General features: G+C 38.3%; 4 protein-coding genes and 2 non-coding genes across 9 annotated transcripts; 5 read left to right on the forward strand and 1 right to left on the reverse strand.

Annotated features, from left to right (window-relative positions):
* Nucleotides 1-474: 474 nt before the first annotated feature.
* On the forward strand, nt 475-556 carry Trnas-uga (transfer RNA serine (anticodon UGA)). Its single transcript has one exon. It is a non-coding gene; the product is annotated as a tRNA-Ser (tRNA).
* Nucleotides 557-1,985: 1,429 nt separating this feature from the next.
* Nucleotides 1,986-2,067, forward strand: Trnas-uga (transfer RNA serine (anticodon UGA)). The gene has a single exon. It is a non-coding gene; the product is annotated as a tRNA-Ser (tRNA).
* Nucleotides 2,068-3,306: 1,239 nt separating this feature from the next.
* LOC143448311 (uncharacterized) lies at nt 3,307-11,472 on the forward strand. Its single transcript, XM_076947990.1, has 21 exons — nt 3,307-3,477; nt 3,803-3,896; nt 4,151-4,311; nt 4,533-4,717; nt 4,786-4,879; nt 5,461-5,638; nt 5,876-5,996; nt 6,124-6,218; nt 6,305-6,478; nt 6,707-6,871; nt 6,989-7,096; nt 7,340-7,437; nt 7,685-7,787; nt 7,966-8,069; nt 8,526-8,703; nt 8,920-9,107; nt 9,292-9,406; nt 9,515-9,659; nt 10,020-10,161; nt 10,259-10,503; nt 10,822-11,472. The coding sequence occupies exons 1-21, from the start codon at nt 3,411-3,413 to the stop codon at nt 11,062-11,064; spliced, it is 3,003 nt and encodes a 1,000-aa protein (XP_076804105.1). The 5' UTR covers nt 3,307-3,410; the 3' UTR covers nt 11,065-11,472.
* A 131-nt stretch (nt 11,473-11,603) lies between these two features.
* LOC143448314 (uncharacterized) lies at nt 11,604-16,152 on the forward strand. Its single transcript, XM_076947993.1, has 10 exons — nt 11,604-12,286; nt 12,963-13,064; nt 13,651-13,733; nt 13,912-13,973; nt 14,091-14,198; nt 14,301-14,411; nt 14,486-14,575; nt 14,662-14,838; nt 14,963-15,084; nt 15,155-16,152. The coding sequence occupies exons 1-10, from the start codon at nt 12,176-12,178 to the stop codon at nt 15,440-15,442; spliced, it is 1,254 nt and encodes a 417-aa protein (XP_076804108.1). The 5' UTR covers nt 11,604-12,175; the 3' UTR covers nt 15,443-16,152.
* Nucleotides 16,153-16,851: 699 nt separating this feature from the next.
* LOC143448315 (uncharacterized) lies at nt 16,852-21,206 on the forward strand. 4 transcript variants are annotated; one of them, XM_076947995.1, is made up of 8 exons: nt 16,857-17,024; nt 18,079-18,266; nt 18,384-18,497; nt 18,987-19,121; nt 19,514-19,609; nt 19,994-20,097; nt 20,213-20,378; nt 20,460-21,206. In XM_076947995.1, exons 1-8 carry the CDS (start codon nt 16,955-16,957, stop codon nt 20,505-20,507), a joined length of 921 nt encoding a protein of 306 aa, XP_076804110.1. In that variant the 5' UTR covers nt 16,857-16,954; the 3' UTR covers nt 20,508-21,206. The 4 variants fall into 4 exon arrangements, with proteins under 4 accessions (XP_076804112.1, XP_076804110.1, XP_076804111.1 ...); XM_076947994.1 differs by having other exon boundaries at nt 16,860-17,024; nt 19,991-20,097; XM_076947997.1 differs by lacking the exon at nt 18,987-19,121 and having other exon boundaries at nt 16,852-17,024.
* Nucleotides 21,207-21,329: 123 nt separating this feature from the next.
* On the reverse strand, nt 21,330-25,415 carry LOC143448313 (stabilizer of axonemal microtubules 4-like). Its single transcript, XM_076947992.1, has 9 exons — nt 25,194-25,415; nt 24,461-24,607; nt 24,174-24,296; nt 23,576-23,687; nt 23,002-23,102; nt 22,690-22,793; nt 22,290-22,446; nt 21,783-21,967; nt 21,330-21,658 (listed from the first exon to the last, which is right to left on the reverse strand). The coding sequence occupies exons 1-9, from the start codon at nt 25,361-25,363 to the stop codon at nt 21,450-21,452; spliced, it is 1,308 nt and encodes a 435-aa protein (XP_076804107.1). The 5' UTR covers nt 25,364-25,415; the 3' UTR covers nt 21,330-21,449.
* Nucleotides 25,416-25,430: the final 15 nt, after the last annotated feature.

Raw genomic sequence — 25,430 nt, forward strand, 5'->3', positions numbered from 1 at the left:
GAAGACACTACAATCATATAGTGGCGATTTTTTCACAAACCGAGTCATTACCCAGCAATAAATTATGGGATTGTTTTAAACGATATAATTTATAGCATACTATATATATAAGGTACTGCATATTTACAGGGTAAAGTTTCAAAATTATTTGCTATCACAAATTATCTTATACAAATATACCATATATTAAAAAGATAAAATTTATAACTACTGTATAGTACATGCTGAAGAAAGGTTTCAAAATGCTAAGGGCCACAGCTTTCTTGCATTTAAAAAAAAAACTTTTAGTATGTCATAGTTAGCACTGTTTTTGTACAACACCCACTTTATGAATAAGCCAATTAATAGAATTTGTTGCCGATGGTTTGTAGCAATGCGGTTAGCGGGTATTTAATGAAGCGAAACAAAGTCGTAGGGTTAAATATAAAACGTTTTCAAAGGTATTTAAAAATCATCACAATCGCGAAAGAACGAGCTGTGATGGCCGAGTGGTTAAGGCGTTGGACTTGAAATCCAATGGGATCTTCCCGCGCAGGTTCGAACCCTGCTCGCAGCGCTTTTTTTAATTCTTTACAAATACGGCGGCAATGGTATTAAAGTTTTAAAATTTCTATTGGCCATCACAAACTAACTCCTTGAGTAAGTCCTGCTTGCAGCGACTTTTGTGACCTGGTACACCTAGGGTTGCCATACCGTCCGGAAAATTCCGCACATGTCCGGAATGTAGGGTTAAATTTTGCGTCCGGGAGGAATTTAAAAAAATGCTCAAATGTCCGGAATTTTATGATGGGCGTTTTGGAGGAATTAGAATTGCGGGAATAATCCTGTAAATCAGGGGTGTCCAACACGTGGCACGCGAAGTGTCTGAGTTGGACACACCTGCTGTAAATTATGTTTAACTTTAAACATTGTACATGTCTTTTGGTGTTCCATGGGCTATTATCTCACTTACTACTTTGATATTAATGCCTTGGACGTTATCTTTGCTGGTATCATTTTACTGCATCAGCAATCGTACTGTGCACACTGCCAATCCAGAACATTGTTATTTCGTACCGTGTGCATTTTTTTTACTACGAGGTTGTACGGAATTATGATGTAACAGAGAGTTTTCCTTATCAATGATGTTTACCACTTAGAACTTTCTGGAGCTTTGGAACTTTCTTGAACTTATTGACCGTTGTGCTGAATCGGAATTGGTTAGATATAGATCACATGCTGCGAAAATTACTAGAACATTCCAACAGTCTATAAAAGCAGGCGATTTCGCACATATAATCAGAGATTTACTTAAAATGTCATAGAGGAGGAAGCCTAGTGATTTACTTAAAATGTCAGGAACCATTTGGTTCAGTTATTCTGGTGGCTAATTACTTTGTTTTTTAGATTATGCATTTTTAGTTGGGTTGTATTTATTGTTAATAAAAAAAGATATTATTTCAAATGGCTAATTCTAAACGAAAGTGCGCATTCACTAACGAAATGCAAAAAAAACATCCATGTTTTAGAAAAGGCGGGAATGATTATGAGGCAGAATGCTTGGTTTGCACGTCAGGAACCTATATATCTGTCGTGCACAAAGGTAATGGTGATTTAAACACACATCTGGAATCGGAAAAACATCGCAAAGCAGTAAGAGGTAGCGCATATATATGGTCTCATGAAAATAGTCATGCATTGTCCGGAATTTTGCTTTTTCAAATATGGTAACCCTACCATATATACCAAAATGGGAATCCTTGACGTTCAACAGGCCTACACTGAAAGAAAAAGTTTCAGAATGTAGTAGCCGGTAGTTTTTCTCAATAATTCATACAATAGCAAGCGATGTTTTTTCAATACCCATCACTTTATTAACAAGCCTATAATACATTGATATCTTACACTGCGCATAAGTGGAGAAATTTATTAAAAACGTTGTTGAAAACCGAAATTGCGCGCGATAACGCGGTATTTACAAAAACATCACAACCACGTAAGAACGAGCTGTGATGGCCGAGTGGTTAAGGCGTTGGACTTGAAATCCAATGGGATCTTCCCGCGCAGGTTCGAACCCTGCTCGCAGCGCTTTTTAATTCTTCGTAAACCGTAGAAAACGAAAGGAACAGCAGGCCTTCTTGAAGTAGCATATGTGTTACTGAAAGTCTTTCTAAGAGTTAAAAGACGATTGTAGCAAAGTTCCTAATACATTTTGGAAGCAACATTTCACTCTGGGTTTCTTAGAAGGACAACCTAGCCCATAGACATGCTTGCACAATATTTATAACATTTGTACAGTATTTGAAGATGTGTTTTTACATAGCAAATACTCATTCACGGACCACGTTGATCCTAACCGGTTCAAGTTCATAGAAACTATAGAGGCTACATTACAGTCAAAGAAAGAATATGATATTTGCAGAGGTACCTTGGAAATAAAAATATTTAAGAACTGTAAGGCGCAAAACTTCACGACCAATAGGATCGCAATCGCAAGTTTGAATCCACCGTGTCCAGAAAAATGTTTTCCAAACAAAATTGTATTATTTCGAACATGGCTCCCGAACCGTCAGTATATAAATAATCGCCTTGATTGTAGATTCGCAAAAATCATGATCACTTCATATAGTTACAAAAGTGGTCGAGCAAGTTACCGCCCGAGGCTAGAAAATACGTTTTCTGCGCGACATAATTCGGAGCATTAAAATCAAATAGATATTTTCACCGCGTCACGATTGTTTCGAAAGAATATTAGCTAATTGACATGTTGTTTTATACGTATGACGTATTTATTAATTATCATTACGACAGTACGAAGTATGAGTATAAGAAAAATCAACAGAAAGGAAGATGTTGATATTAGTTCAAACGCTCTATACGAGCTATGAGCCGTAGTCCTTTTTACTGGTAAAAGCAGAAGTTGAGTCAAGCGGGGAGCAGAAGGGCGAAAACAAAACTCAAGAAATATGTTGGTCCAACCAAAAGTTTACCTACCAACGGACACATATTTGTAAAGGCAATCAGCAATAACGTGTTCAACTGTTTATAGTCATACTATTAAAATGAAATATTGATCCATACTTTATCAGCAGATTGCCTTGTTCGAGGTAGCCCAGATTAGAGGAAGGATTTTTGTTCAGTTTATAAAAGAGAGGTAGAGATTCTATAGAATATAAACACTAACGTATAGCCTATATGTTAACATGTTAAAACGTTCAAATCAAATGATTCGTTTGACCAATAGAAACAAGGTTTTTGATGTTTGATGACAATCTGTGCCAGTGAAATAGACGCTATTTATATAACCATTTCAGTTTCACAAATAGCAAGATAAAACTACAGTACTCACAAACAAAGCCTAAAGTGTACTGCGATATTATTACAGTATATTAGACTAAGACATAAGTCCTGATCAGTTTCATGCAAGAAAGATGAAGTATACCGCAGTAATTGTGCTTATACCGTTGGTCATATGCAATGCGCTAGCCCAAAATTCTGGTAAGACTTTCTTAATACCTATTTACAGAGCATTTCAAATTTGATAAATCAATAATAGTAACTAATAGAAACGAATGCTATATTGCTGTACGTTAGCGTTAGACAATGTTTGTGACGCAATCATCGGTATATAGCTTATGCCTGTGTTGTAACTTGTAGTGATTTATATTATAAGAGAGATTTATATTTATATTATAGTGATACATATTTTTTCAACCCTGGCTTTATGCTATACTGTATATAATCCTATTATGGTATAGTTTATAGTGTTGACTCTTTCTTCGTACACTGGCAAAGTGAAAATTTATCCTGCTGCTTTTCACAGATGGAACCGTCGTGGAGCAGTTTAAGGAAAACCAAGATGACGTAATGAGTATTCTAAATCTACCGAACGACACCGTATATTTGAATCCTCCACCGTAAGTGAACCTATAACTCCATTATCGTGGTTTTATGGCATGTAGGCCACATTTACAACAGGTCACCTAAAACAGTGGCAAGTAGGCTACAAAATACACATACAGCATATAAGCTACATTTTCTGCAGTTATTTGCATAAGATTATTCATCGAAGCTAGAACCGATGCAGTGTCATAAATACCCTGGTGGTGTGGTGATATTTAAAAACTTAGGGCCACTGTGTATGCTAATACTAATTGTTGCCACTTTGAAGGTTCGACTACGCAGAGGCGCTTGCCAAGAGTTTATTATTCTACGAGGCGCAAAGATCAGGAAGGTTACCGGATAATCAACGCGTCAAATGGAGAGGAGATTCCGCGCTAGACGATGGGCTAGATGATGTTGGAATCGATTTAAGTGGAGGATACTACGACGGTACGATAAGAAGTTTCAGCTGGACTTCAACTATAGGATAACTTAAACACTTAACCATATATCTAGGACAGCACTTTTAATAAATTACAAGTTAGGGATTCATCACATGCATACACCTATAGAACTATAAAGCTTTCACGATGCCTGCGTAAAAACCAGCAGCGATACATTCCCGAGTTATTGCATTAATTCAATGATTCATTCTGTTCGTTGCGTGTTAGGTGGAGGGTACGTCAAGTATGGCTACACGATGGCGTACACGGCAACAGTGCTATCATGGGGAGTCATACGGTACAGGCGGGCTTATGAGATTCTTGGTCAATTGGATTACGTATTGGCCGCCATAAAATGGGCCACTGATTATTTTATAAAATGTCATCCGAAAGAAGACGTCTTTTATGGTCAAGTAAGTCCGGTATAACCGTGGTGTACAGAAAGTTCCTCTCAGATGTAAATAGGCCTGTTTGCATACAGGTTGGAGACAAGAGCACAGACAACGCTTACTTTGGGCGACCGGAAACAATGAATTATAAACGAAGAGCTTACAGCATCACCAAAGATAGACCAGGTATAGCGGCAGATTTTACATCGGCCCTTTTAAATGTACAAGAATATCATAATGGACACAAGCCAGCTTGGCAAATCTTACTAGAAAACCTTGAACCCAAATATGGCGAACTTTAGCGAAGTTTTAGTTAATGGAGTAATATATAGCTGCCGTTAGCAAGCAAGATTAAAGTACATACCAAGTGTGAAAGTCGATTCAAAATACAGTATACCAAGCTGAGCCAAGTCAACATCAGCATATAGGGATCACATTTATTACTATAGTTAAACTAACAGGTTTTGGGCGTTAACCTTTGTCCTTCCAAAAAGGATAAGTATAAATTCAAACTATGGTGAAAATAACGAAGTAAATATTGGTACCCCATATATCGAAGTAATTGCACTTAAAAATGGAAAACGATTAAGCGTTGCAGACAAAGATAGCAAACAATTAATATTATTAACACATAGATCAATTTTTATCCACAACGAGATCAAAAGATCGTTATTGTCAATGACTACTTGTGCCAAACACAAAAGCTTTTGACCAAGCTGAAAATCAGACCACAAAAATATTAAAACATTTCAAAACAATTTTTGAAGGTAGCGACTTGGCGGGAGAGACAGCAGCCGCAATGGCAGCAGCTGCCATTGTTTTCGAACCTACCAGTCCAGCGTATGCCGAGAAATTGCTAGCACACGCAAAGGAACTGTACGAATTTGCAATAACGGACAAGGGCATATACAGTACATCTATTACAGCTGCCAGAGAAGCCTACCAGTAAGGCAATAATGTATAATTTGTATAACATTAGTGTATAATTCACACGCCTATCAATATGAAGATATGTTAGGTGTTTTTGAAAATGTTAAATCTGCAAAACTAAAACATCGAGAACTTACAGCCTTAACTTAAAATTATAGTCTAAATGTTAAACAGCGTTTTAATATGACATCTGAAAGTAATAGGAACCACAGAAGCTTTCCTTGTGCTGATGCTTTCTTACAACTTTGGCAGATCAGACAAATACGTTGACGACCTCGCCTGGGCTGGAGCGTGGCTATACAAAACAACTGGCGACAAAAGCTACCTGACGGAAGCGGAAATATATTATGGGCGAGGCAAACTAAAAAACTTGGTGAGTTATCTTCGGCTTTTAATTTTCAAGAATAAAGGTTACACATGCTGCGGCGGTTTCGTCTTAATCAAAGCAAAAAGTTGCGTGTGCTCTGTACACCTTCTAAAGTTGTCTTAACTACGTTCAGGCTACAGAGTTTTCCTGGAGAGACAAACGAGCCGGAGTACAAATTCTTTTGGCAGAACTGACTAAGAAACCGACGTACAGAACATCTGCCAAATGGTAATTAGGCACAAGGCCACAGCTAGCGTGAAAAATCGCGGCGAAATTTAACGAACTATTCGTTTCATAACATCGCTTACTGACAGGTTTTGTGACTACGCACAAAAAGAGAAGATAAACAACTTCAACAGCCAGTCGAAACACACACCGAGAGGTCTCCTATATGTCCAAGAGTGGGGTTCGCTCCGTTATTCGGCAAACACAGCTATGATCTGCCTCATGGCGGCTGACCTTGGGCTAAAAGAAAAAGGCAATTACAGGTAAAACTGAATTTTCTGTTCCACACTTATCATTCTTAGCTTGGGTATTTAGATCGTTTCAGCAGTTGTATTGTTGTCATCTTCAAACAGTATTATTGACTTCTGTATTTCGAGAAAATTCATAACATCCATAACTATAGTCACGGTATACAGGTATACGGTATGTTGTAGTGATGATCGTTGGGTTGCGCGTTTTAAACAACATTCACTTAAACTTTACAATAACAGGGTGTTCGCACGCCAACAAATTGGTTACATTCTCGGAAGGACGGGTAGAAGCTTCGTAGTCGGGTTCGGCGAGAATCCACCGACTAAGATATTTCACGAATCAAGTTACTGCCCTTCTCCGCCGGCGGAATGCGGCGATGCATTCAACGAGGGTACACCAAACGCGTAAGACAATTTTTTTCCTTTGGATGAAACTCCTCAAAACTTGGTAACTGTTTATGTAAAACGGTTACAAGAAACTTAAGTCATAATTTCCATTCTTAACAAATTTTACTTCAACAGACACATTCTATACGGAGCGTTGGTTGGCGGGCCGAACTCCCAAGATCTGTTTCAAGACCAGCGCGGGAATCAGCAACAGAGCAGCGTCGCGATTGACTACAATGCGGGGTAAGAAGACATGACATATGTTAGGGCCGGGAAACGAGAGATTTTTGGACAACAGATAACTGAAGATTTAAACTGCGCAAACTGTGACTAAAATACTTTTTGAGAAGTGTCATTTAGTACAACCATCATAAGTATTTAATATGCCTAGCGTCATTTAGTGTATTTGGGCTCATAACAATCTATACGGGCAACATTTTGACTAGTGTGAACCAAGCCTATAACCTATTTTGCCTGTGTTACCAGATTCCAGTCGGCATTGGCCGGTTTACTTGATCTAGATATTTTTGGACCGATACATCGGCCACATATTGATAAACCAGGTCAAATTACTCTGGACGAAGGCAAGTACCTTAACCGGTTTCGAGAGTCACATATATCTAGATTTTCGATTTTTCTCTTCACAACAAATCAAAGATAACAACTCCTGCTTACAGCCTTTGTGTCATATAGCGGTAATCGCATTTAGAAAGCGTAAAACTACACATTGATGCTTTAAGTCAAGAAATTCCTTCTTTTAATACATCTCCTTATACTTGCCTTTTTCTTTTATGTGTTAAAATAAATTTACCACCAAGTTTACACTTGTAGTGACGCTTCCACCTCCTACAATTCCTCCTACGCTCGCACCGGTCGTTGGAATCGACTACCGCGACGCAATTAAGAAATCAATATTATTTTATGAAGCCCAGAGGTTAGAATTTTAGAAATTAAAATTGAACGTATCATGAGCAGCCTAACAACAACGGATATGCGAGGTCTGGTTCTTAAGTAAGACAATTAACAGCAATGGGGAGATATTGATAATTAATAATAATATTAAATTCGGTCAGTTTTTCCTACCAGTAAACTTGTGAATTTGTTTCTACCAGGTCAGGTGTATTACCTTATCCCAACCGAATACCTTGGCGAGGAGATTCTGCGGTTCACGATGGCAAGAACGTGGGTGTGGAATTGGATGGTGGTTACTATGATGGTAAGTTCATATTATGCCGTCACATATTTCGAAAATATAACCTAACAACCAGAGTCGTAATGACTCGAGTCACTCTTTGCCAAGACTTACCTTCACTTTAGAGTTATGCTGGAGTGTTCTTACTTTCTGTTTGGCTTAGCTTTAGATATCATAATTGACTTGTCTTAACTCGAGTCTTACTTGCCAAATACTTGACTCCAATGACTTTTTCCCCGAACGACTTGAGCCTTAAACGGCGAATGACTTGACTTGAGACTCGAGTTTGATGACTTAGTTTCAACTCTGCTAAGAACTAATATCTCCTTATTATCATCAAATGTACTGTCGGTTACAGCATTATGAGGTGCAGCGGTACACCGCAAGTCTAAGCAACGAAACGTTCAAACATGGTTATACTCCAGGAACGCACAAAGCTTTGTGTCGGGCCCACCTTAACAGCCGTTCATTGCATTGCAGGCCCTGGATATATAAAGTACACGTTTCCCCTATGTTACACGATGACTATGCTTTCCTGGGGCCTTATAGAATTCCAGGATGCCTACAAAAACACAAGAACTTACAAAGACGCGTTAAACACTCTTCAATGGGGAATGAATTACATCACTAAAGCCCATATTTACAGACGAGATAACAAGTACGTTTTTTCTCTTTTTGAATCGACGCATTTACTATACTTATTTTAACCTATTTGTAGTAATTAGTACACTGAACAGGATAAGTGACTTGGATTTTCTTGATTTCTTATTGTCCAACGTTATCTGAATTCAAGGAAGAATTGACATATTTCACTGTTTGCGTTGTAAAAAAAAATTACAGATACTTTTTCAAAAATAATTATTTTCCTACACAGCCAACCTAACACCACCCTGGTGGCACAGGTAGGAGACTCATATATTGAAGACACGTACTGGGGCAGTCCAGAAAACATGGACGTGGAAAGACCAGTGTATTCCATAAGAAATGACGAGGCAGGAACCGAGGTGGCTGCAGAAATGGCGGCGGCGTTTGCAGCTGCGTCCATGGCTTTTAAAGGGCAAGGTATCAGAGAGATTTTTATTAAATAAACCAGCAGCAGTCTCTATTGGTTGAAAACGTCGTGTTTGAAGTAAGACTTAACTAGTCTAACGCATGGCTATATATAGGCTACGCAACTGTAGTTTGTAACGTTGTTCTTTGACTGTAATTCGATTTATGGAGTTTGAAAAATGATGTTATGTTGCAGATAGACTCGTGTCTGAGAGGTATTTCAATCAGTCGCACTATTTGTACAACTTCGTCGTCAAGAAAAATCTGGGTGTTTACAGCGATACCATCACCGACGCACAACGAGAATACCCGTAAAGAAACATTTCCTTTTTACTTTAAGCCTTTCTTTCTAAATGCAACGTTGCACATGGAACAGAAAAGACAATTGACCATACTTCAGACCCGTCATTTATACGCAGATCCTCCGGGTACATTGACGAGCTGGCCTGGGCTGCAACGTGGCTGTATCAACATACCAGGAGTCCGTTTTACTTCAAGGAAGCAACAGGGTATTACGATCAGCTGCCCACCGACCCCAAAGACTTTTCATGGGACAATAAAACAGTATGAAAACTTTAATGCACTGCAGTTATCGCCGACATTATTAAACTGGGTATCTTGTACCTTGGCTAAATTTTCCAAAACGTAATTTTATGTGAACTTACATCATTATGGGAGTCAATATTATAAGCGCCACGATTTTTAATAAGACCATGACAGGGACAATTTAGAGTCAGGATTGCAAAAATATACCTGACCTTAATCCTTGATGGACCTTTTATGTCATTATGTTCTGTCTATTCCGTTATTTATATAGTTCGTCTCTACTTAGTTTTCTTGTTTAGAAATGGTGAGTCAAAAAGCCTTTTTTGATTAGCATGAAATTTCGCAGTCTATAAATTTGCATAATTCCTCTTTGCACAGGTCGGAGTGCAACTGTTACTTGGCGCGGCTCACACAGGATCTAAAGACATCGCAAAATTCTGCGACTGGTTGCTAACATCAGCTCGAAGAACAGAAGGTGGCCTACTTTTCCTCAACGATAAATACCCGGCAAAATATGCAGGTAAATGGACCGAACTCTATAATACAATCTACATATGATACTCTGTAACTCACTAACACTAGTATAAATCCTCCAACTTCGCGGTTTATGATCACAGCAAATGCAGCCTTCATACTCATAATGGCGTTCAAAAAATTTCCAAAACATCGCAACGCCCGACGCTGGCGCGATCTCGGAGTTCAACAGATCGAGTATTTGCTTGGAAACATAAATGACCAGAGTTTTATGATTGGATTTGGAGCGAAATCACCCACTCAACCCTACCACAAGGCAAGCTCTTGTCCTTCGATGAACGAAACCTGCGGCCTGGGTTATAAAACACTAAACGTTCCAAACCCGCATGTAAGTGAAATTTAATAAGTATAATGACGTACTCTTCTAATTAAAATGTAAAAAATGGTTACTTCACAGAAGTTTTACGCTGCCCAAAACAAAAAGCTAGATTATGTAGAACGGTTAAACTAGAAGTTAAATTTCGCTTGTGGCGATTATAGCTATAACGTAAACGAAGGTTAAACACAGGGAAGACTAGATTAGAGTTATAACCGTGTGGGCTACATCGTAACTATATGTAAGTGACCTAGATTCTAGATTCTAGAACAATTACAGCTGAATACATGATATTTGCTGGTTGCATTGGTTCTGTCTTTAATTTTGCAGGTATTGTTTGGAGCTTTGGTCGGTGGACCAGATTTTGGTGACGAATATCAAGACTTACGTACAAATGAGAACCAAAACAGAGTGTCTTTGGACGCAAACGCTGGTTTCCAGTCAGCGCTGGCAGGGATCCAGCATTTGAAAATTAACAAACAATTGGGGAATTCGGCTGCTAGTGTAACACTATGCCCAACTGTTTTCTTCGCTTTTTTGTCTGTTTACTTGTATTTCATGATTAACGCGTAACAAACTATTGCTACTGCACTTGACTTTACACGTTAATTTTATTTTTTTAAAACTTAATGCCTAGTTTCGTAACTTATCTAATGCCTAACACTAGGTATTTTATTGCTATATACGTGAATATGATTATCCGGGGCCAAATTTATTTTATCAAAGGAATAAGATCAACATTCAAACAATACCTAAAAGATTGGAATGAAATTTATCAAAGAATTGAACAAGACCAATACCATAAATCAAAATTGCTTTGACAGAAATATTCAGGTCATTTTGAACTTATCCCAGTGATGATTTTATTTTGTTCTTAATATAAAAACACGTCCAGGTTTTGCGCATTTCGCCACGCTTTTTACTTATTTTGAAGCCTACACTTGGCTGTTGCTTATAATAAATAGGTCTATATTTAACACACATCCTAGCATGTACACTACAGTGACTACAGAGTACAACGTCAGTCATCAATTAGGCTACACTTTGGAAGTTTGATCTAAAACGCACAATTAATAGTGTAAACAGAGAGGAAAGCTAAATAAGAATGTGTGCTACAACATTAAGTTTACCTCCTATACAGAAATTTGCCTTTACGTGTTCAAACAAGCAATGCAGTGTTCGTTGGCAGCACTGCTGATTAGGTCGATAATTTTAAACAGATATACTGTAATTTAAGTTTGCCCAGTAGACTATTGTGTAACTTTGAAGTACACTCATTATACTGAAGATAATACATAAACAATTAACTGCCCACCATCCTAAAGTACCACAGTTTGGCTTTGATGTCCGTTTGATACATTTATTGACACGTCTCCACCTTGGAACTTCTGAAATTAGCGCATCTTTCTTGGGGCACTACGAACAGGCCGCAGAAAAGACTCAGAATTTTTTTTATTACGTCACGAAGACCTTACTTCGGATACGCGCCTTTTACATTCTAGCTACCTTGATGTACCCAGTTGGTGGTTAACTTCATAAAGTTTTCCAGATATATCGCTACAATTAAAAGATAGTTTTATTGAAGTTTCGTGACCGCAATATATATATTGCAGGTTGGAGTAGCTATAAAATTATACAACGCTATAACAGACGAAGACCATAATTGTAAAAATATAGAAAGACGATGGTTGTGAGTACAGTTGCAGGCATAGAGAAACGTGCCAGCTTACACCAGATTTTTAACGAAAGGAATTCATTTTCAGCGGCCAAGTCCCTCGCGCTTATTTCACAGAAGGTAAGTATCTATATCTAGAAATTTTTCTGGTAACTTTAAACTTTTGTAATGGAAAAATGTCAAACGCAGTCTGGGAGTGAATAAAAATTACACAATATAGCCTATTCCAGCTGTCCTTAATCGGTGGGAAATTAAAAATTACAGTTTACTGTTAACATATATTTTAATATATATATGTATATATTAATTTGTTAATATTTTTAATATTTTTTAAATATTTTGTAATTTTTAATATTTTTATATACGTTAATATATATTTTGCACTGTAGCCACTGCCCAATCACCTCATACACCCAAAGAGGTGTGGCCAACTTACATTTGAATTGATGTTAAGAAAATTCGAGTATTATGTATTGCTAAGCTGCGTAGATTTTGCGGTTGTGGTACATGTCAGAAATGTAATGATTTGCTTATAAGAAATTCGTTAAATTGAAGTGTTTGGATGGTTACATTCAATTATGTTTAGAAGTAAGGTTTACTTAAACTCCAGCCAAAATACTGTTAAAAACCAAAGGAGGGAAATTTGGGATTGGTAGTTGGCGTAAATGGGAAAACAGATTAAAAAGGTTAAAAACTGCTTCACCAGTTAAAATTGAAATGATCTCCTCATTGCTGTTTCTGTGTACTACCGGCCTAACTAGTTTTGCTGATCCACAGAGTATGTTTTTTGCTGTAGGATGTATCTAATCACCTTGGGAGAGCCCATATTCCCGTAAAGCGCATCGCGTCTTGTCCGCCAGGTCAAAATGCCGTAGCTATACCGAAGAGATCTAGATCAGTGAGTAATGAACATTAACTTGATATGTTGTTTAATATTGTTGCAATGATAAGGTTAACTTATTAAAATTTGACTTCATGTAAAATGATTAATCTGTGATAATATTGTGATAATAACCAAAGGTAATATACAGATTGTGTAAGACTTACAATTCTCATACTTATGTGTCGTTTTAGCAAAGCGTAACACGAGCCACAATCATTTCCTGTACCATTGTTGTGACGTAATATTTGTGCCTTTCTCGCATGCGTTCAGTTTGCCAAAAATAAGTTTGTTAGCGTATGCCAGTAAGAAGTAACAAGCTTGTTACAAAACAAAACAAAACAACAAAACGACACATAAGTATGAGAATTGTAAGTCTTACACAATCTGTATATTACCTTTGGTTATTATCACAATATTATCACAAATCATTATTGATAATTTGCTGTCGTCGTTACAGTAATGTAAAATAATTATTAAATGGCCTTGGAGTCTTAAAAGATCCATCTGATGCAAGATGCATGAACTGGTTATTAACTGTATCCGGCATAACCCAAGTTGCTTATCATATACCGAAGAAAAAGTAGGTTTAAATATTTTTCAGACCACACCATACGATATATCATCACAACAGACCACAACCAGAAACGAGAATTCCTGCATGTCTTCAAATTGTGTTCCACCAAGGTACTGCATAACGTTGACAATGCTTGTTTATTCATGTAATGAAACCTTTTTAAACCTGCACTTTTTTTCAAATTTGTGCTTCAAACTTGTTATGTGCTTTTTAAGGCGTATTGTAGGTTTCACGAGCAATACTTTGCAAGGCGGCTCTAAAGTAATAACTTTTTTTTATTTTCTGCAGTGCCACAATTGGATCTGGCAAAGGACTCACCATGGTTCCTGCGAATTCGTCAAGAATAACCCGTAAGTTGTCTATAGTCGCTAAATTTATCTAAAACAACTTGCTAAATAGCCGACGTCTTTACTGCTGGTGTTCTGCAGCTAAGAACCACTGTTAAAAGATAAATATTGCTCTTTCAGTGAACTGCTGCCCAAAAGATCTTTGTTTCGGTACCTCTTCGTCGACCTTTTCAACCCCACCTTACGGATTTGCATCCAAGCAGGTGGCTGATCGACCTGTCCCTAAAGGTAATTTGAGATTTATTTTTGTTGTGCAGATATTGCACTTACAGCTTGCAGCGTTATACCGGTCTGACCCGTTAACTATGATTTTATTTCATGACCATTCAGACAGAAGAAGTATGCTTAGAAAGCAAGTTTCACGAATATCAAAAAAGAAAATCTACAAGGACAAATTGACCAACAACGAAGCTAATACCAACAAAAAATCTTTTGGCATAGGTCTTTTATTTCTTCCCACTCTTCAGTGCGTTCAGCAGGTGCACACCAAGATTTTACGTTTTTTTATTTAACAGATCTATCGCAAAACCAGCCCAATGCTTTGGTGGTGTACAACTCCTTCCTTCGTCAGCTAGAAAAACAAGTCGTCAGGAAGCCTAGTTTGGGTACGAATGATCTGAAAGTCTTTGTGATATATCGGTGTATATTTTATGGCACTTGCAGGCTATAATTCCTCATTGGGTTCTTCTAGACGGGACCAAACCCAGTTGCCGTTATAATCCGGGATTTATGCCAACTTTAACATCAACGCCCCATGGCAAAAGGTCAAGCCCAGCTACACACTCTCCATTATCAAAAGGTCCTGTGACGTCAGATTACTATTCCAAACCAAGCGAGGGCTATTCACAGAAGAGTTATGTAGCTGAAGGTAGGCTATAAGTTAACTGTACTTCATGCGGTTACCTTGTACCTAGCAAGGAAGTGGGTTTACAGAGCCTATAGGCTATTATAGGCAGAATAGTCACACAGTGACTATATTTGCTTTCATACAGATTCTTTCTGTGCGTTTCTCCGCTACATAGAAGAAGGGCTGGTAGCTGAAAAGCGAAAGAAACTTTACGAAACGGAAGTGATGAAAGCACCGATGGATAGCATAAGAAACAGACGCAACGGGGTAATAAATTTTTACGTCATAAACCTCAAGATAGCTTTGGTTGTTGCTCTAACTTTCTTTTGTAACAAAGACAACTTCATCCCATCGTTTTGAAGTCGAAAGACAGAGTTGTGTCAAATCACGTGATGGTGCGTTTTTTCGTCATCGCCCTCTAACGTCAACACCACAACAAGAGTCCACGTATGGGGCTGGTGAAAGTCATAGTAACAGGACAAGCGTGAGAAACAAACTTCCGGGAATGTACCCAATAGGAGCTCCGAGAGCCGCTTCCAGTCCTATTACCACCATGCAGCAGCAGCGCCCTACAATGGTAGTCGCCAACCGTCCAGTTGAACAGATGTGGCGCCCGTGGTGTTGACATGAACGTCGAGGCCAGGCCTACTTACTGAATTCTTAAGTCAATTATAATTTGCGAAATTTTATGTCGTGTCTTTCAAAAGTTCTATTTCGTTCTATTAAGCATTGTGTCTCACATGTTACAAGGTTTGTTATCTCACACGTTTTCATTTGTTGCTTTCGTATTGGTGATTCGCGCCACTCAGTCTGCGCCGTACATGCGCGAAATATAGATAAATTTTTGTGTGAAATTACTTATATAAAGAACATTACTTGATATAATTTTTGTTTTGTGATTCACTTATTTTAAATTATGTACTTCACTTGTCTTGAATTATGAAACAAATAAGTTTCACTACACTGATTAGTGTGAGCTTAATCATGAGTATTTCAAATCGCTCTTCAGAATTAGCTGCTGGTGTCGGCATTAAATTTACAACTAGCCCGAAAACGTATCATTCTTGCACAATTTCCTGCCACGTATTTATGCGTTGGTATTTTCTTTGCTGTGTTCATCCTTTTTTGTTGACGATTTTAATTATATCTGACATGTTTTGCACCAATCACATTCGTTTATGCCTTTGCACAAATTAACACATCCACAGCTGTTTTCGCTTTAGTTATTCTTGTTGCAAAGACACAATGTATTTTTTTACAGCCGTCTGTATTTTGACAAGATAGGACTTGCGTCGTTTTACAGTGTTTTTAGCAAGAATAAATGCTTTTGAAGAAGTTGCCTTACTGAATCTTAATGAAATATAGAACTTAATTACCATTATTCGGCAGCTAAAGAAGTTACTAAATATGGAATAGCAGTTATTTTTGCCTACGAGATTTAGCAGGTCCAAGTAAGTTTGACTGAAGATCGTATCCTATCAACTATTTAAATGAGAGGAGTTTGATATTACTATGTAGGCCTATACACTACAATATTGTTACTTGGTAGGCCTACCTGAACTAACCTGATTTTTATGGATAAGAGCGTGTTTACGAAAATTACTAGTGAAGCAAGTTAATAGACTACTTAGCACATTTTCACGCTCTATCCGTTGAAACGATTTCGCCACAGCAATAGTTTCGCAAGTCGCATTTCGCATTCCTGATTATCATTCCCGCAATCAACGCTTCACGGAAAACGTGTATTATTTTGAAATTTGCATGCCTGTCTCCGAAATGACGTAATTTTAATTTTTAACAAATCAACAGGGATAAAAGTTTTTGCAAAATAAGTATTTTTCCAGTTGCCCGAGTTTGTACATTTAAAGCTTTTATAAGAAAATATAGAGCTAGTAGCAAGGAAATCAAAACTTGAAGCATATTTAAATCAGTTTCAATGTTTGCTATTTAATAAAACATTTCAGTATTTGGACAAATATTTTAACTTTAAATTACGGATACCACATTGTCACGTGCCATTGATTTTGTGAAGCACATTTGTGACGTGACAAACGGGTGCCGCCATTCCATCAAATACGGGAGAAGAGTTAACATCAAGTAAAGATTTACATCATTTTAAGATCGAATTTATACCATCATGTCGGAGCAGTCCGAACAGCCCGGCCAAGCCTCTGATACCGTGGTTCTCGCCGAGAAGAAAGTTCTCGGTATGTTGTGTTTTAATCCAGTTTTATAATTAAACGTATTTTTTGACTAGCAATCACGAAAGACTGACATACTGGAAATGACCTGAAAACTGAAAGAGGTCATGTGAAAACTAAGTTAATTAACCCACTGAAGTTAGACTAGTCTCTTTGGTACGGCTAAATGTTTTGTCGTACGGGAAATCTTAATATCTGTACCAATAAGTTAAATAACAATGCCTATACTTACACTGGTTAATAGACCTAGCCTATTCCAGCCATACCCTAGATTGGAAAGTTTGCTGTTTTTGGGTAAGACAACCCCCGCACAACAAGACCAAAGAATAGCCATTACACATGCAATTAATTTTTATCTCCCCCGCGCATTTAGCAAACTTTCCAGTCTGGCTCATGCTGATGTCAATAACTTACAAGTGCTACTGTATTATTCTGGATGTTTATGGAATTGGAAGACCTGAAATTGTAGCCTTTAATGTTTGTTATGTCTTTAACGGTAGAAAGTGTGGTCTATGCACACACATGGCGTATGTAACCACCAACACCTTTACCCTACCTTTGCTAAGCTAATTAGAAGTAAGTAAGATAAGTTTCCGACTGGGAAGTATGGTAATTTTCGAGAACGAAAAATTTTAACATAATGTTGTGGTCTGAAGCCTCTAATCTTTATTATAAATTGGCATTCAAAAGAACAACTTCACCTGGTCTGGTGATTATAAATCGGCATAAACGTGTAGAAGTTGGGTGTGAATCATGAGATAACTTCAGCTATTTAACAAGAGCATATTTAACAAAGAAGAGTGCTAATGCAGGCTGCCACGCTTTCGTGTTTCTGCACGCACAATTTATCATCAATAGGATATGTATTTATCCTTTTGATGATAAGGACCTGTATTTATCAGTCTAGTGTTTATATGATCTTGTGTACTACTTGTGATACCTTTCTTGTGACTTATAAGCGATAATCAAAACACTTTTTCGTTATTACTATATAACAATCAAGTCAAAATCATTTTTGTTTCTACCACTACCAGATAATAAACAATTTATTTGTTTCCAGCTAATCACTGCACTGGTGTGGTGAAGTGGTTCAATGTTCGAAATGGTTATGGCTTCATAAACCGCGACGACAACAAAGAGGATGTCTTCATTCACCAAACAGCTATCATCAAAAATAACCCTCGCAAGTATCTTCGCAGTGTTGGAGATGGCGAAAAGGTTGAATTTGATGTAGTTGAAGGCGAAAAGGTAATTTTTAGCTTGATAATTAATCAATGTAAAGCATGAATTTTCTAATATTTATATGAAAGTTACGGATTATAGACTTTTTGTAACGAACTTGATTGTAAAGCTACATTTGAACAGGGACTGCCAGAGGCAGCTAATGTAACTGGTCCAGATGGTGAACCAGTCAAGGGAAGCAAATATGCTGCTGATCGCCGCAGGTTCCGACCTCGATTCAGGCCACGCCCCAAAGATGTAAGTTATTTTGCTGCCATTAATTAATTATTAAAGAGTAAGTGGTAGGATTTTAGGGCTGAGCTAAAAGTGCAAAAATTTAGAGGTTTAAAATGTGGTGTTCATGCAGTAGGTTCAGTATACCTTAGTTGCTTTACCAAGGCATGCCGTATGGAGTTGTTCGGTGAATTGATATGCCATATTATGAAAACACAATTCATTCTATTACGTAGCATGCTTCATTATTTGACTTGTGGCAGTTTTGCATGCCAGCGGTTCCATGTAATATCAATTACTGGATGCATTCTATGCGCTTGCAACAATAGGTTGAATTTTATTAATCAATAATAACGAATAAAAGCTTCTGTATAAAACCAAAGGTGCAAATAAATATGGTCACATTTCACTGAACAATAAATAGTTTTATGTAAGCAAAGGCTTCATTTAGATTCTGTAGCATAGTAGACATGGTGTTAGCTTAAAGGTTGATAGTTTCGGTAAATAACTCAGCGAATTCCTGAGGCAAATGAAGACGACGAACAGGAAGGTGAGGAAACTGAGAGGCCAGTGCGTCAAACACGCCCCCGTCGTTATTACAGGCGACCCCCACCATGGTTTCGCCAAGGCCCTCGAAGGCCACCACAGGTAGTTTCTAGTTTGTAACCGTTTAACGTTTTGGAAATTTTATCATTTATTGCAAATGATATTTAATCAAAATGTTCACCCAAAAAATAGTAGATGGTTGTCATTCGGCAATAGCATAATGATAGAGTAAGAAACAAAATAGTATATAAAGTAATATGGTTTGTGGTTGTAGAAAATTGTTGATGGTATATTTGCAAATGTAGGTTGTTGTATTTATGTATTGCTCATAGATATATGTATCTAGCCAGTACATGTGTGATCAATATAGCATGAATTTTGCATGAATGTATTTGCAACCTTCCGTTTGTTGGCCATCAATTATGTATGAATGCTGGTGTGAAGCGCATATCTTTAATCTATGTTCCGAGCATTTTCATTTTTTGTGTCAAAAGAATGAGGAGGGAGAGACTGAAGGAGATGAACACGATGGTGGTGAGAAAGCGAGTCGACCACGTCGCTTAAGACCTCGTCGGCCTCGTAGACAGCCGGTAAGTTTCCTGCATGGTTTGTATTCACAGCTAAAAAGATTTTCAATTAAGGTAACCGAAAGTGTAATGTCTGAATGACCAATTTTGCCCTCCTGCCAATAGCTTTGATCTCAAAGTTTTTAAAATTAGCGTGTGCCGTATATATTGTCAGCAGCCAGATTTATTTGATCATATTGTGTATATTAAGTTTATTTTTAAGCAGATATAGTATGCTGGTTAGTTATTGGCAGCTTCATGACTGTTTTTGGCAGTATTTTGCTGTACTTTGTTGGGTATGTGCTTGTCGTTCCAAACACACCAACTTTCAGCAGTAGCACAAGACCCAAAACTGGCATAATGATTTTTCCAATGCTCAGTCGTGTTAAAGTGTAAACTATGCAGAAGGAAGGAGAGGAAGGTCAAGAGAACGGAATAGATCGGGAAGAGCAAGGTGATGAAGCCTCCGATCGACCTCCTCGTCGACGCAGGCCAAGATACAGGCGTCGTGGGTGAGTAGAAACTTCAACCTGCTGAGTGAAAATGTCGTGTGTCACTCGGCAGCGGTTTCTGCTTAATAGCTGTAAATTAAATTTCAGCTAGGATTTATGTTTTACCTTTAAACAGGCCGCCTCGAGATAAGCAGAACGCTGAAAGCGATGGTGCTACAGGTGCTGTTGAGAACCGAACTGAGGAAGGGGACAAACCCCCACGACGTCGTCGGCCCCGTCCAAACAGGCCAAGAGGCCCACGTCCCGCTAGGAACGAAGGAGAGCAGGATATAGAGGGGCAGGTAAGCATTTCAACTCTTTTCTCTGGGCTATGGCACGACCCACAATGGCAACCTCGCCCAACTTGTCTTGTTACTTTGCAGATGGTCAAAGTCAACGGTACTGCTGAGAATGAGAATGAGAAACAGTAATATTGTAGCTTACTCTGGCTGGGTGAAGGGGCGTTGATTCCATCACATTGTTGTAGTGTTTTCAATCAGTAATTTTGAGTATGCCTCTTTGCTTTGTAGCCGCATGTAGATGTGTCTAGTGTTTGCCCGCATAACAACTTAATACCCTCCCCTTTGTTAAACGTTAGCAATTTTGGTTAAGATCTCTGTATAGTTTGATTCCATCGGCTAAGTTTGGTTAACATCTCGTTTTGTTTGGGCTTAATAATTTAACAAGCGCGCTGTAACCAAATATTTATGCAGTCTGTCGCTTCAAAATGCTTGTGTTTGATTTACCAAGCTCTTCCACTTAAATTCCTGAAGCAATAACCACGTTAAAAATAACCATGTTGTGAACAGCATCATTAGTATGTAAGAGTTTCCTATTGGTATTGGGTGTATTTTCGAAGCAGCGGTAGCATCGTAGCACCTGTTTTGAGGATGTTTGTTAGGTTACTCATGTTATTTCATCACACCTTCGTTGGTTTTTGTTTGTTACAACGTCAGTCTAATCGTAGTGTGACGTCAAAATGCCAGGGAACCTGTCAAAGATCGTGAGGTTGACTGGCAACTGGAGAATTGTTGCTGCTTTCTTTTCGAGCGTTTATTTTAAGTTCACTGTAAGTTAAACTGTTCGGTTTTGTTCCCTGGCTAATAGAATACAAAAAATCGTTTGAAACACGTTTGATGTCTTTACTTAGCAGTTTTAGCCCAGCGGTCTGTGCGCCAGTGCCAATAGGGCCGACACTCGACAAGATAAGAGTTAGCAGCAGTTGATGTAAGTAAAGCTCATCCATTACGTGTCACCCCAGTTTGCCTGCTTATCATCAATTAGACTACGTCACAAGAACGACAGCTGTAACACGCCCTTCCCTATCTCGCTGGATATTTCTTTGTTACGTAATTCAAACGGCTGCAATTGTTTTATTTCACTCGCAGCTTCAAGTTTTTCGTATTGTCAACGTAACAAGGGTTCTCTTTCTTAATGACCTTTGACACCAACGGATGGAAGGCTTCAAAGTTATGTTCTCGAAATACTTTACCGTCACCGAACGACTGCACGACCGTACTTTTTGTAAACCCATTTGTTGGTTTCTTGCAATCCCTCGGGTCTGCAGAGCCTTGGTACTGAACTAAAAATTTTCGGAAAATCGTTGGAACATAAAAGGAAAACTGCCGGATGCATATTTGTTGATGGTATATTACAGGTTGTTTGACAGACAACCTAAAAATAATTAATAAATATAATTCTCTCACCTTTCTGTGGGATTTTGCCGAACTTCATGCCGTAATGAGTAGCGAAACGGTTTTTATCGTCCTTCATTTCGACATAACGACCATTGTTCGTGCAGTATCCGGACGTTTCTTTTCTCCCAACAATCCTACGCTCATGGGCGCCATCTCGCGGTTGACGTTCGGCTTTAAACCAAATTTTGGAAAGCCTATGTAATAGTTAGGTGAACTTTATCAGCCTTGTTTTCAAAAACGAGTAAAACTCAAGAATGAAGCTTTTTCTCAAAAATCAATATGCAAACCCAAATAATCCTTGCGGCTGGAGGTAGAAAGATAATTGGGATATCATTATTTGGGATAATGTTTTAAGGTATAAGGTAACTTAGAGAAGTCTTTATTATTGTTTGATAAACATGTGCTTTACGTTGTTATCTTTGTAAACTGTATACAGAACTGAACTGTACACTACGTAAAATGCGTAAGGCTAAAAATGTCACGATACATTTGATACAGGCAATAATTTAAGCTTACGTCTCATGGTTTAGCCCGTTTGTCATATTGACATACTCGCACGGATCTTGCTTCTGTATCCTACGCGCCACTGGAGGGGGCACTTGATGCACTGTAGTGAAGGAACTTTCTGGAACTCGTTCGACGAAGCGTGGTCTCGCTGTTTCATAGTTGTAACCTAAACATTTGTAAAATGTTTTTGATCAACTATGACAAAAAGTACGGTCACGTTAAGGTAATGCAAACTATCGTGCCAGCCCCCTTAAAGAGCAAACCCTATTGTTTAAGTAAGCCAGTGTTCTGACAAAAGCAGCCTAAAGTTTGCTTTGTGGAATGAATAGCTCTCTTAAGGCCGCGATGCTAACTCGCTTACATCTTTTTGTTGCAAAAATGTTTGCAAAATCACATGAATTTATTCTACCATTATCTCGCTGTGCTCTCTTGCAGATTCCTTGGTTCCTTTCAGATCCCTTTAGCGTTGGCCAATTGAGAAATTTTTCTTGATGTTGACTTATGTCCGTTGGCCTGAAAAACAAAACATTGCGCTTAGGTAATGGAGCTTATTCTAGCTGCCATCAAGTTCAAAATTTTTTATTACCCTACAACAAGCAAATAGTTGTGCAAACACGCTATTGTTAAAGGGTTGCAGCGCTGTGTAGTCCAACGCTACATATGTGGTAAAAATACAACTCGCTTTACAGCAAATAGAACAGCAACATGCAGATTGTAAAACCTGTTATTCTTTTCACCGCCGTATGCCGCTTTGGGCAAATATTGTACCGGATCAACATGGTGGTGATGAGTAAATCCAGATGGTTGCATGGTTCCTACGTCCTGGAAAAATAACAACAATTGGTTTTAACCAAACGCGCTTGGGCAGAAGGTAGCATTCAATGTTCCCTCTAAGCTGCGCGCGTGCGCAAATGCGCACTGCTAACACGGTCTCCGCGCACAAAAAATCTGTGCTGCGCACAAGAAAAAAATCCAACCTGAATTGAAAATAAAATAAACGCATAATAATGGCCACAGTGCGCACGTGGCACGTCTGATGTTGCTCACAGCTGTCCAAGGGACCGCTCAGGGAGTTAGTGTGTTTGCTCAGACTCGTGAAAAATTAGAGGGAACATTGGTAGCATTATTCTCGATTTGGCGAAAAACATTAAAATGCATGAAATGTCAGAAAAAAATCAACGCCATAAACACAGACCTATATTTTATCTCTTTCACTTTTTCGAAACCCATTTTTTCTTCTCAAAAAGGTCGCGAGGGTGGGCAGGAGCTGTAGGAGCGCCTAATATTTTATTTACCTTCAAATGTGTATTCATTCTTCTGATTTGTTCGCCTTTGTAACAAACCCTGGCTTCGGTTGTCAGGTCCATAGAGCCAGCGTCGAGATGTGGGATCCTTTTGCCCTGCAACCTAACACATGTGGTTAGCATGCAGAGCTTTTTACATGCAAGAAAAATTTGCAAACGGAAATTTCAGCAAAAATCTACACTACCTTGACACAAACACCGAGCACTCTTACGGCACACATCATTGTGTTACAGTACTTAGGAACTATGAAGAAGGACCTACAGTTACTACAGTGCATAGCAGTTAGCACATACCAAAGCTACAGTATAAAGTAGCTTATGTAACTAATTGTGGTCGCTTTTTTAATTGCATTGGCTACGTTAGTTATGATGACTACGTTTTGATATTTAGTTAATGCATTAGTCATTAGTTACATTACATTTTAGTAGAGTATCTATAAAAGTAGTCCGGAAGGTGTCCATAAAGCCACTGTAAGACTACAAAATCAAAGTCTGAAAGAGCCAAAAAAAGATACCGGCAGTTATATCAACAATATTAATACAGAAACTGGCGGCAAATGGCCAATACAGAATTACAAGATAGGCATACTTGTGCAATAACGGCTTGTATTTTCTGTCGTCCATCGTCTCCTCTCTGGTTTTTTCAACTAGCTTCGAATGAGCCGTGGTAATAGGGTTCTTTTGGGTAAAACCCGATTCATTTCGTATGATTCTGCATAACAGTTTTATACATGCTAGCAAACGGTTCAAATTGCTTTCAAAAAGCAATCAGCAGCTTGCATAGGTAGGCTATATATTCATTGTGTTCCAGCATACCCAAAAAGATCAGTATTAAAAGAACTTTGCTGACTTATAATGATAACCGAGCGAAATTACCGCATTGGCAGCTGATCATTTCCGTTCGAACCAACGGAATAGGGTTTATACTGTCTGTAGTAGGAAGTCTCATAGTTATCTTGAAGCAAAGCGCCCACTTTTTCCGCGTCAAAGTTATCGATCGTCCTTGAATAGTATAAACCGGGCCTACAAAATAGTAATACTGTAATTACATAACATGCATGAGAACAACATGCGCCACTTGCACAGCTCCATGTGTTTTTGTAGTACCTATACGTGGGTCAGGCGATACCAAACAGAAGTGAAGGTAATTACAGGGAGTTACTTACTTAAAACGAGAAGATGGCTCCCGTTGTGTTTGTTTTTATTCTGTTACTTAATTGTAGATGGAGTTAATCACATGCTACTTAATTATCCATTCATTTATTGACAGTATTTAGGCGAAGATGAAGTTACTGACCGATATAATAATGACTAAGTAATCGGGTCAGACGTAACCAACTTTACCAGCAGCTGGTGTTAACAACATTAGCTGCATAGCTGAAGTTATCGTATCTTTCTTGAAGTCAAGGTACTACCAAGCATACCGGTAATATTGATCTGACTGCTGCAGAAAGCTTTAACAATCGTTGCTGAATGGAACAGCAATGAACGCAAGAACATAAGTTAAAATTATTTCTGTATACCCATACTTGGCAGTATTTAAGGATATTCATAATCTGGTGTAACAGGTACTTGCTTATGAAAATCTTAGGTTTTAGAATGATCTTACCTAGAGTTAGCCAAGTAGCCGGTTCCCTTTGGCTTTGGCGATGTAGGCTGGAAATCTTCTTTTCCGTAGAAAGACGAATAGGACGTTGAGTAGAAGTTCAGTTGATTATTGTCGGCACCATTACTACATTTTATTAGGTAAGTGCATGGCCCAGTTCGTAGCTTACCCATGTTTTATAACTGGTTATACGTCAATTTGTCTTGCTGTACTGAATTACGCATAAAATCACAATGCTCA

Source organism: Clavelina lepadiformis, chromosome 3 (genome assembly GCF_947623445.1).
Source record: "Clavelina lepadiformis chromosome 3, kaClaLepa1.1, whole genome shotgun sequence".
Classification (NCBI taxonomy): domain Eukaryota; kingdom Metazoa; phylum Chordata; class Ascidiacea; order Aplousobranchia; family Clavelinidae; genus Clavelina; species Clavelina lepadiformis.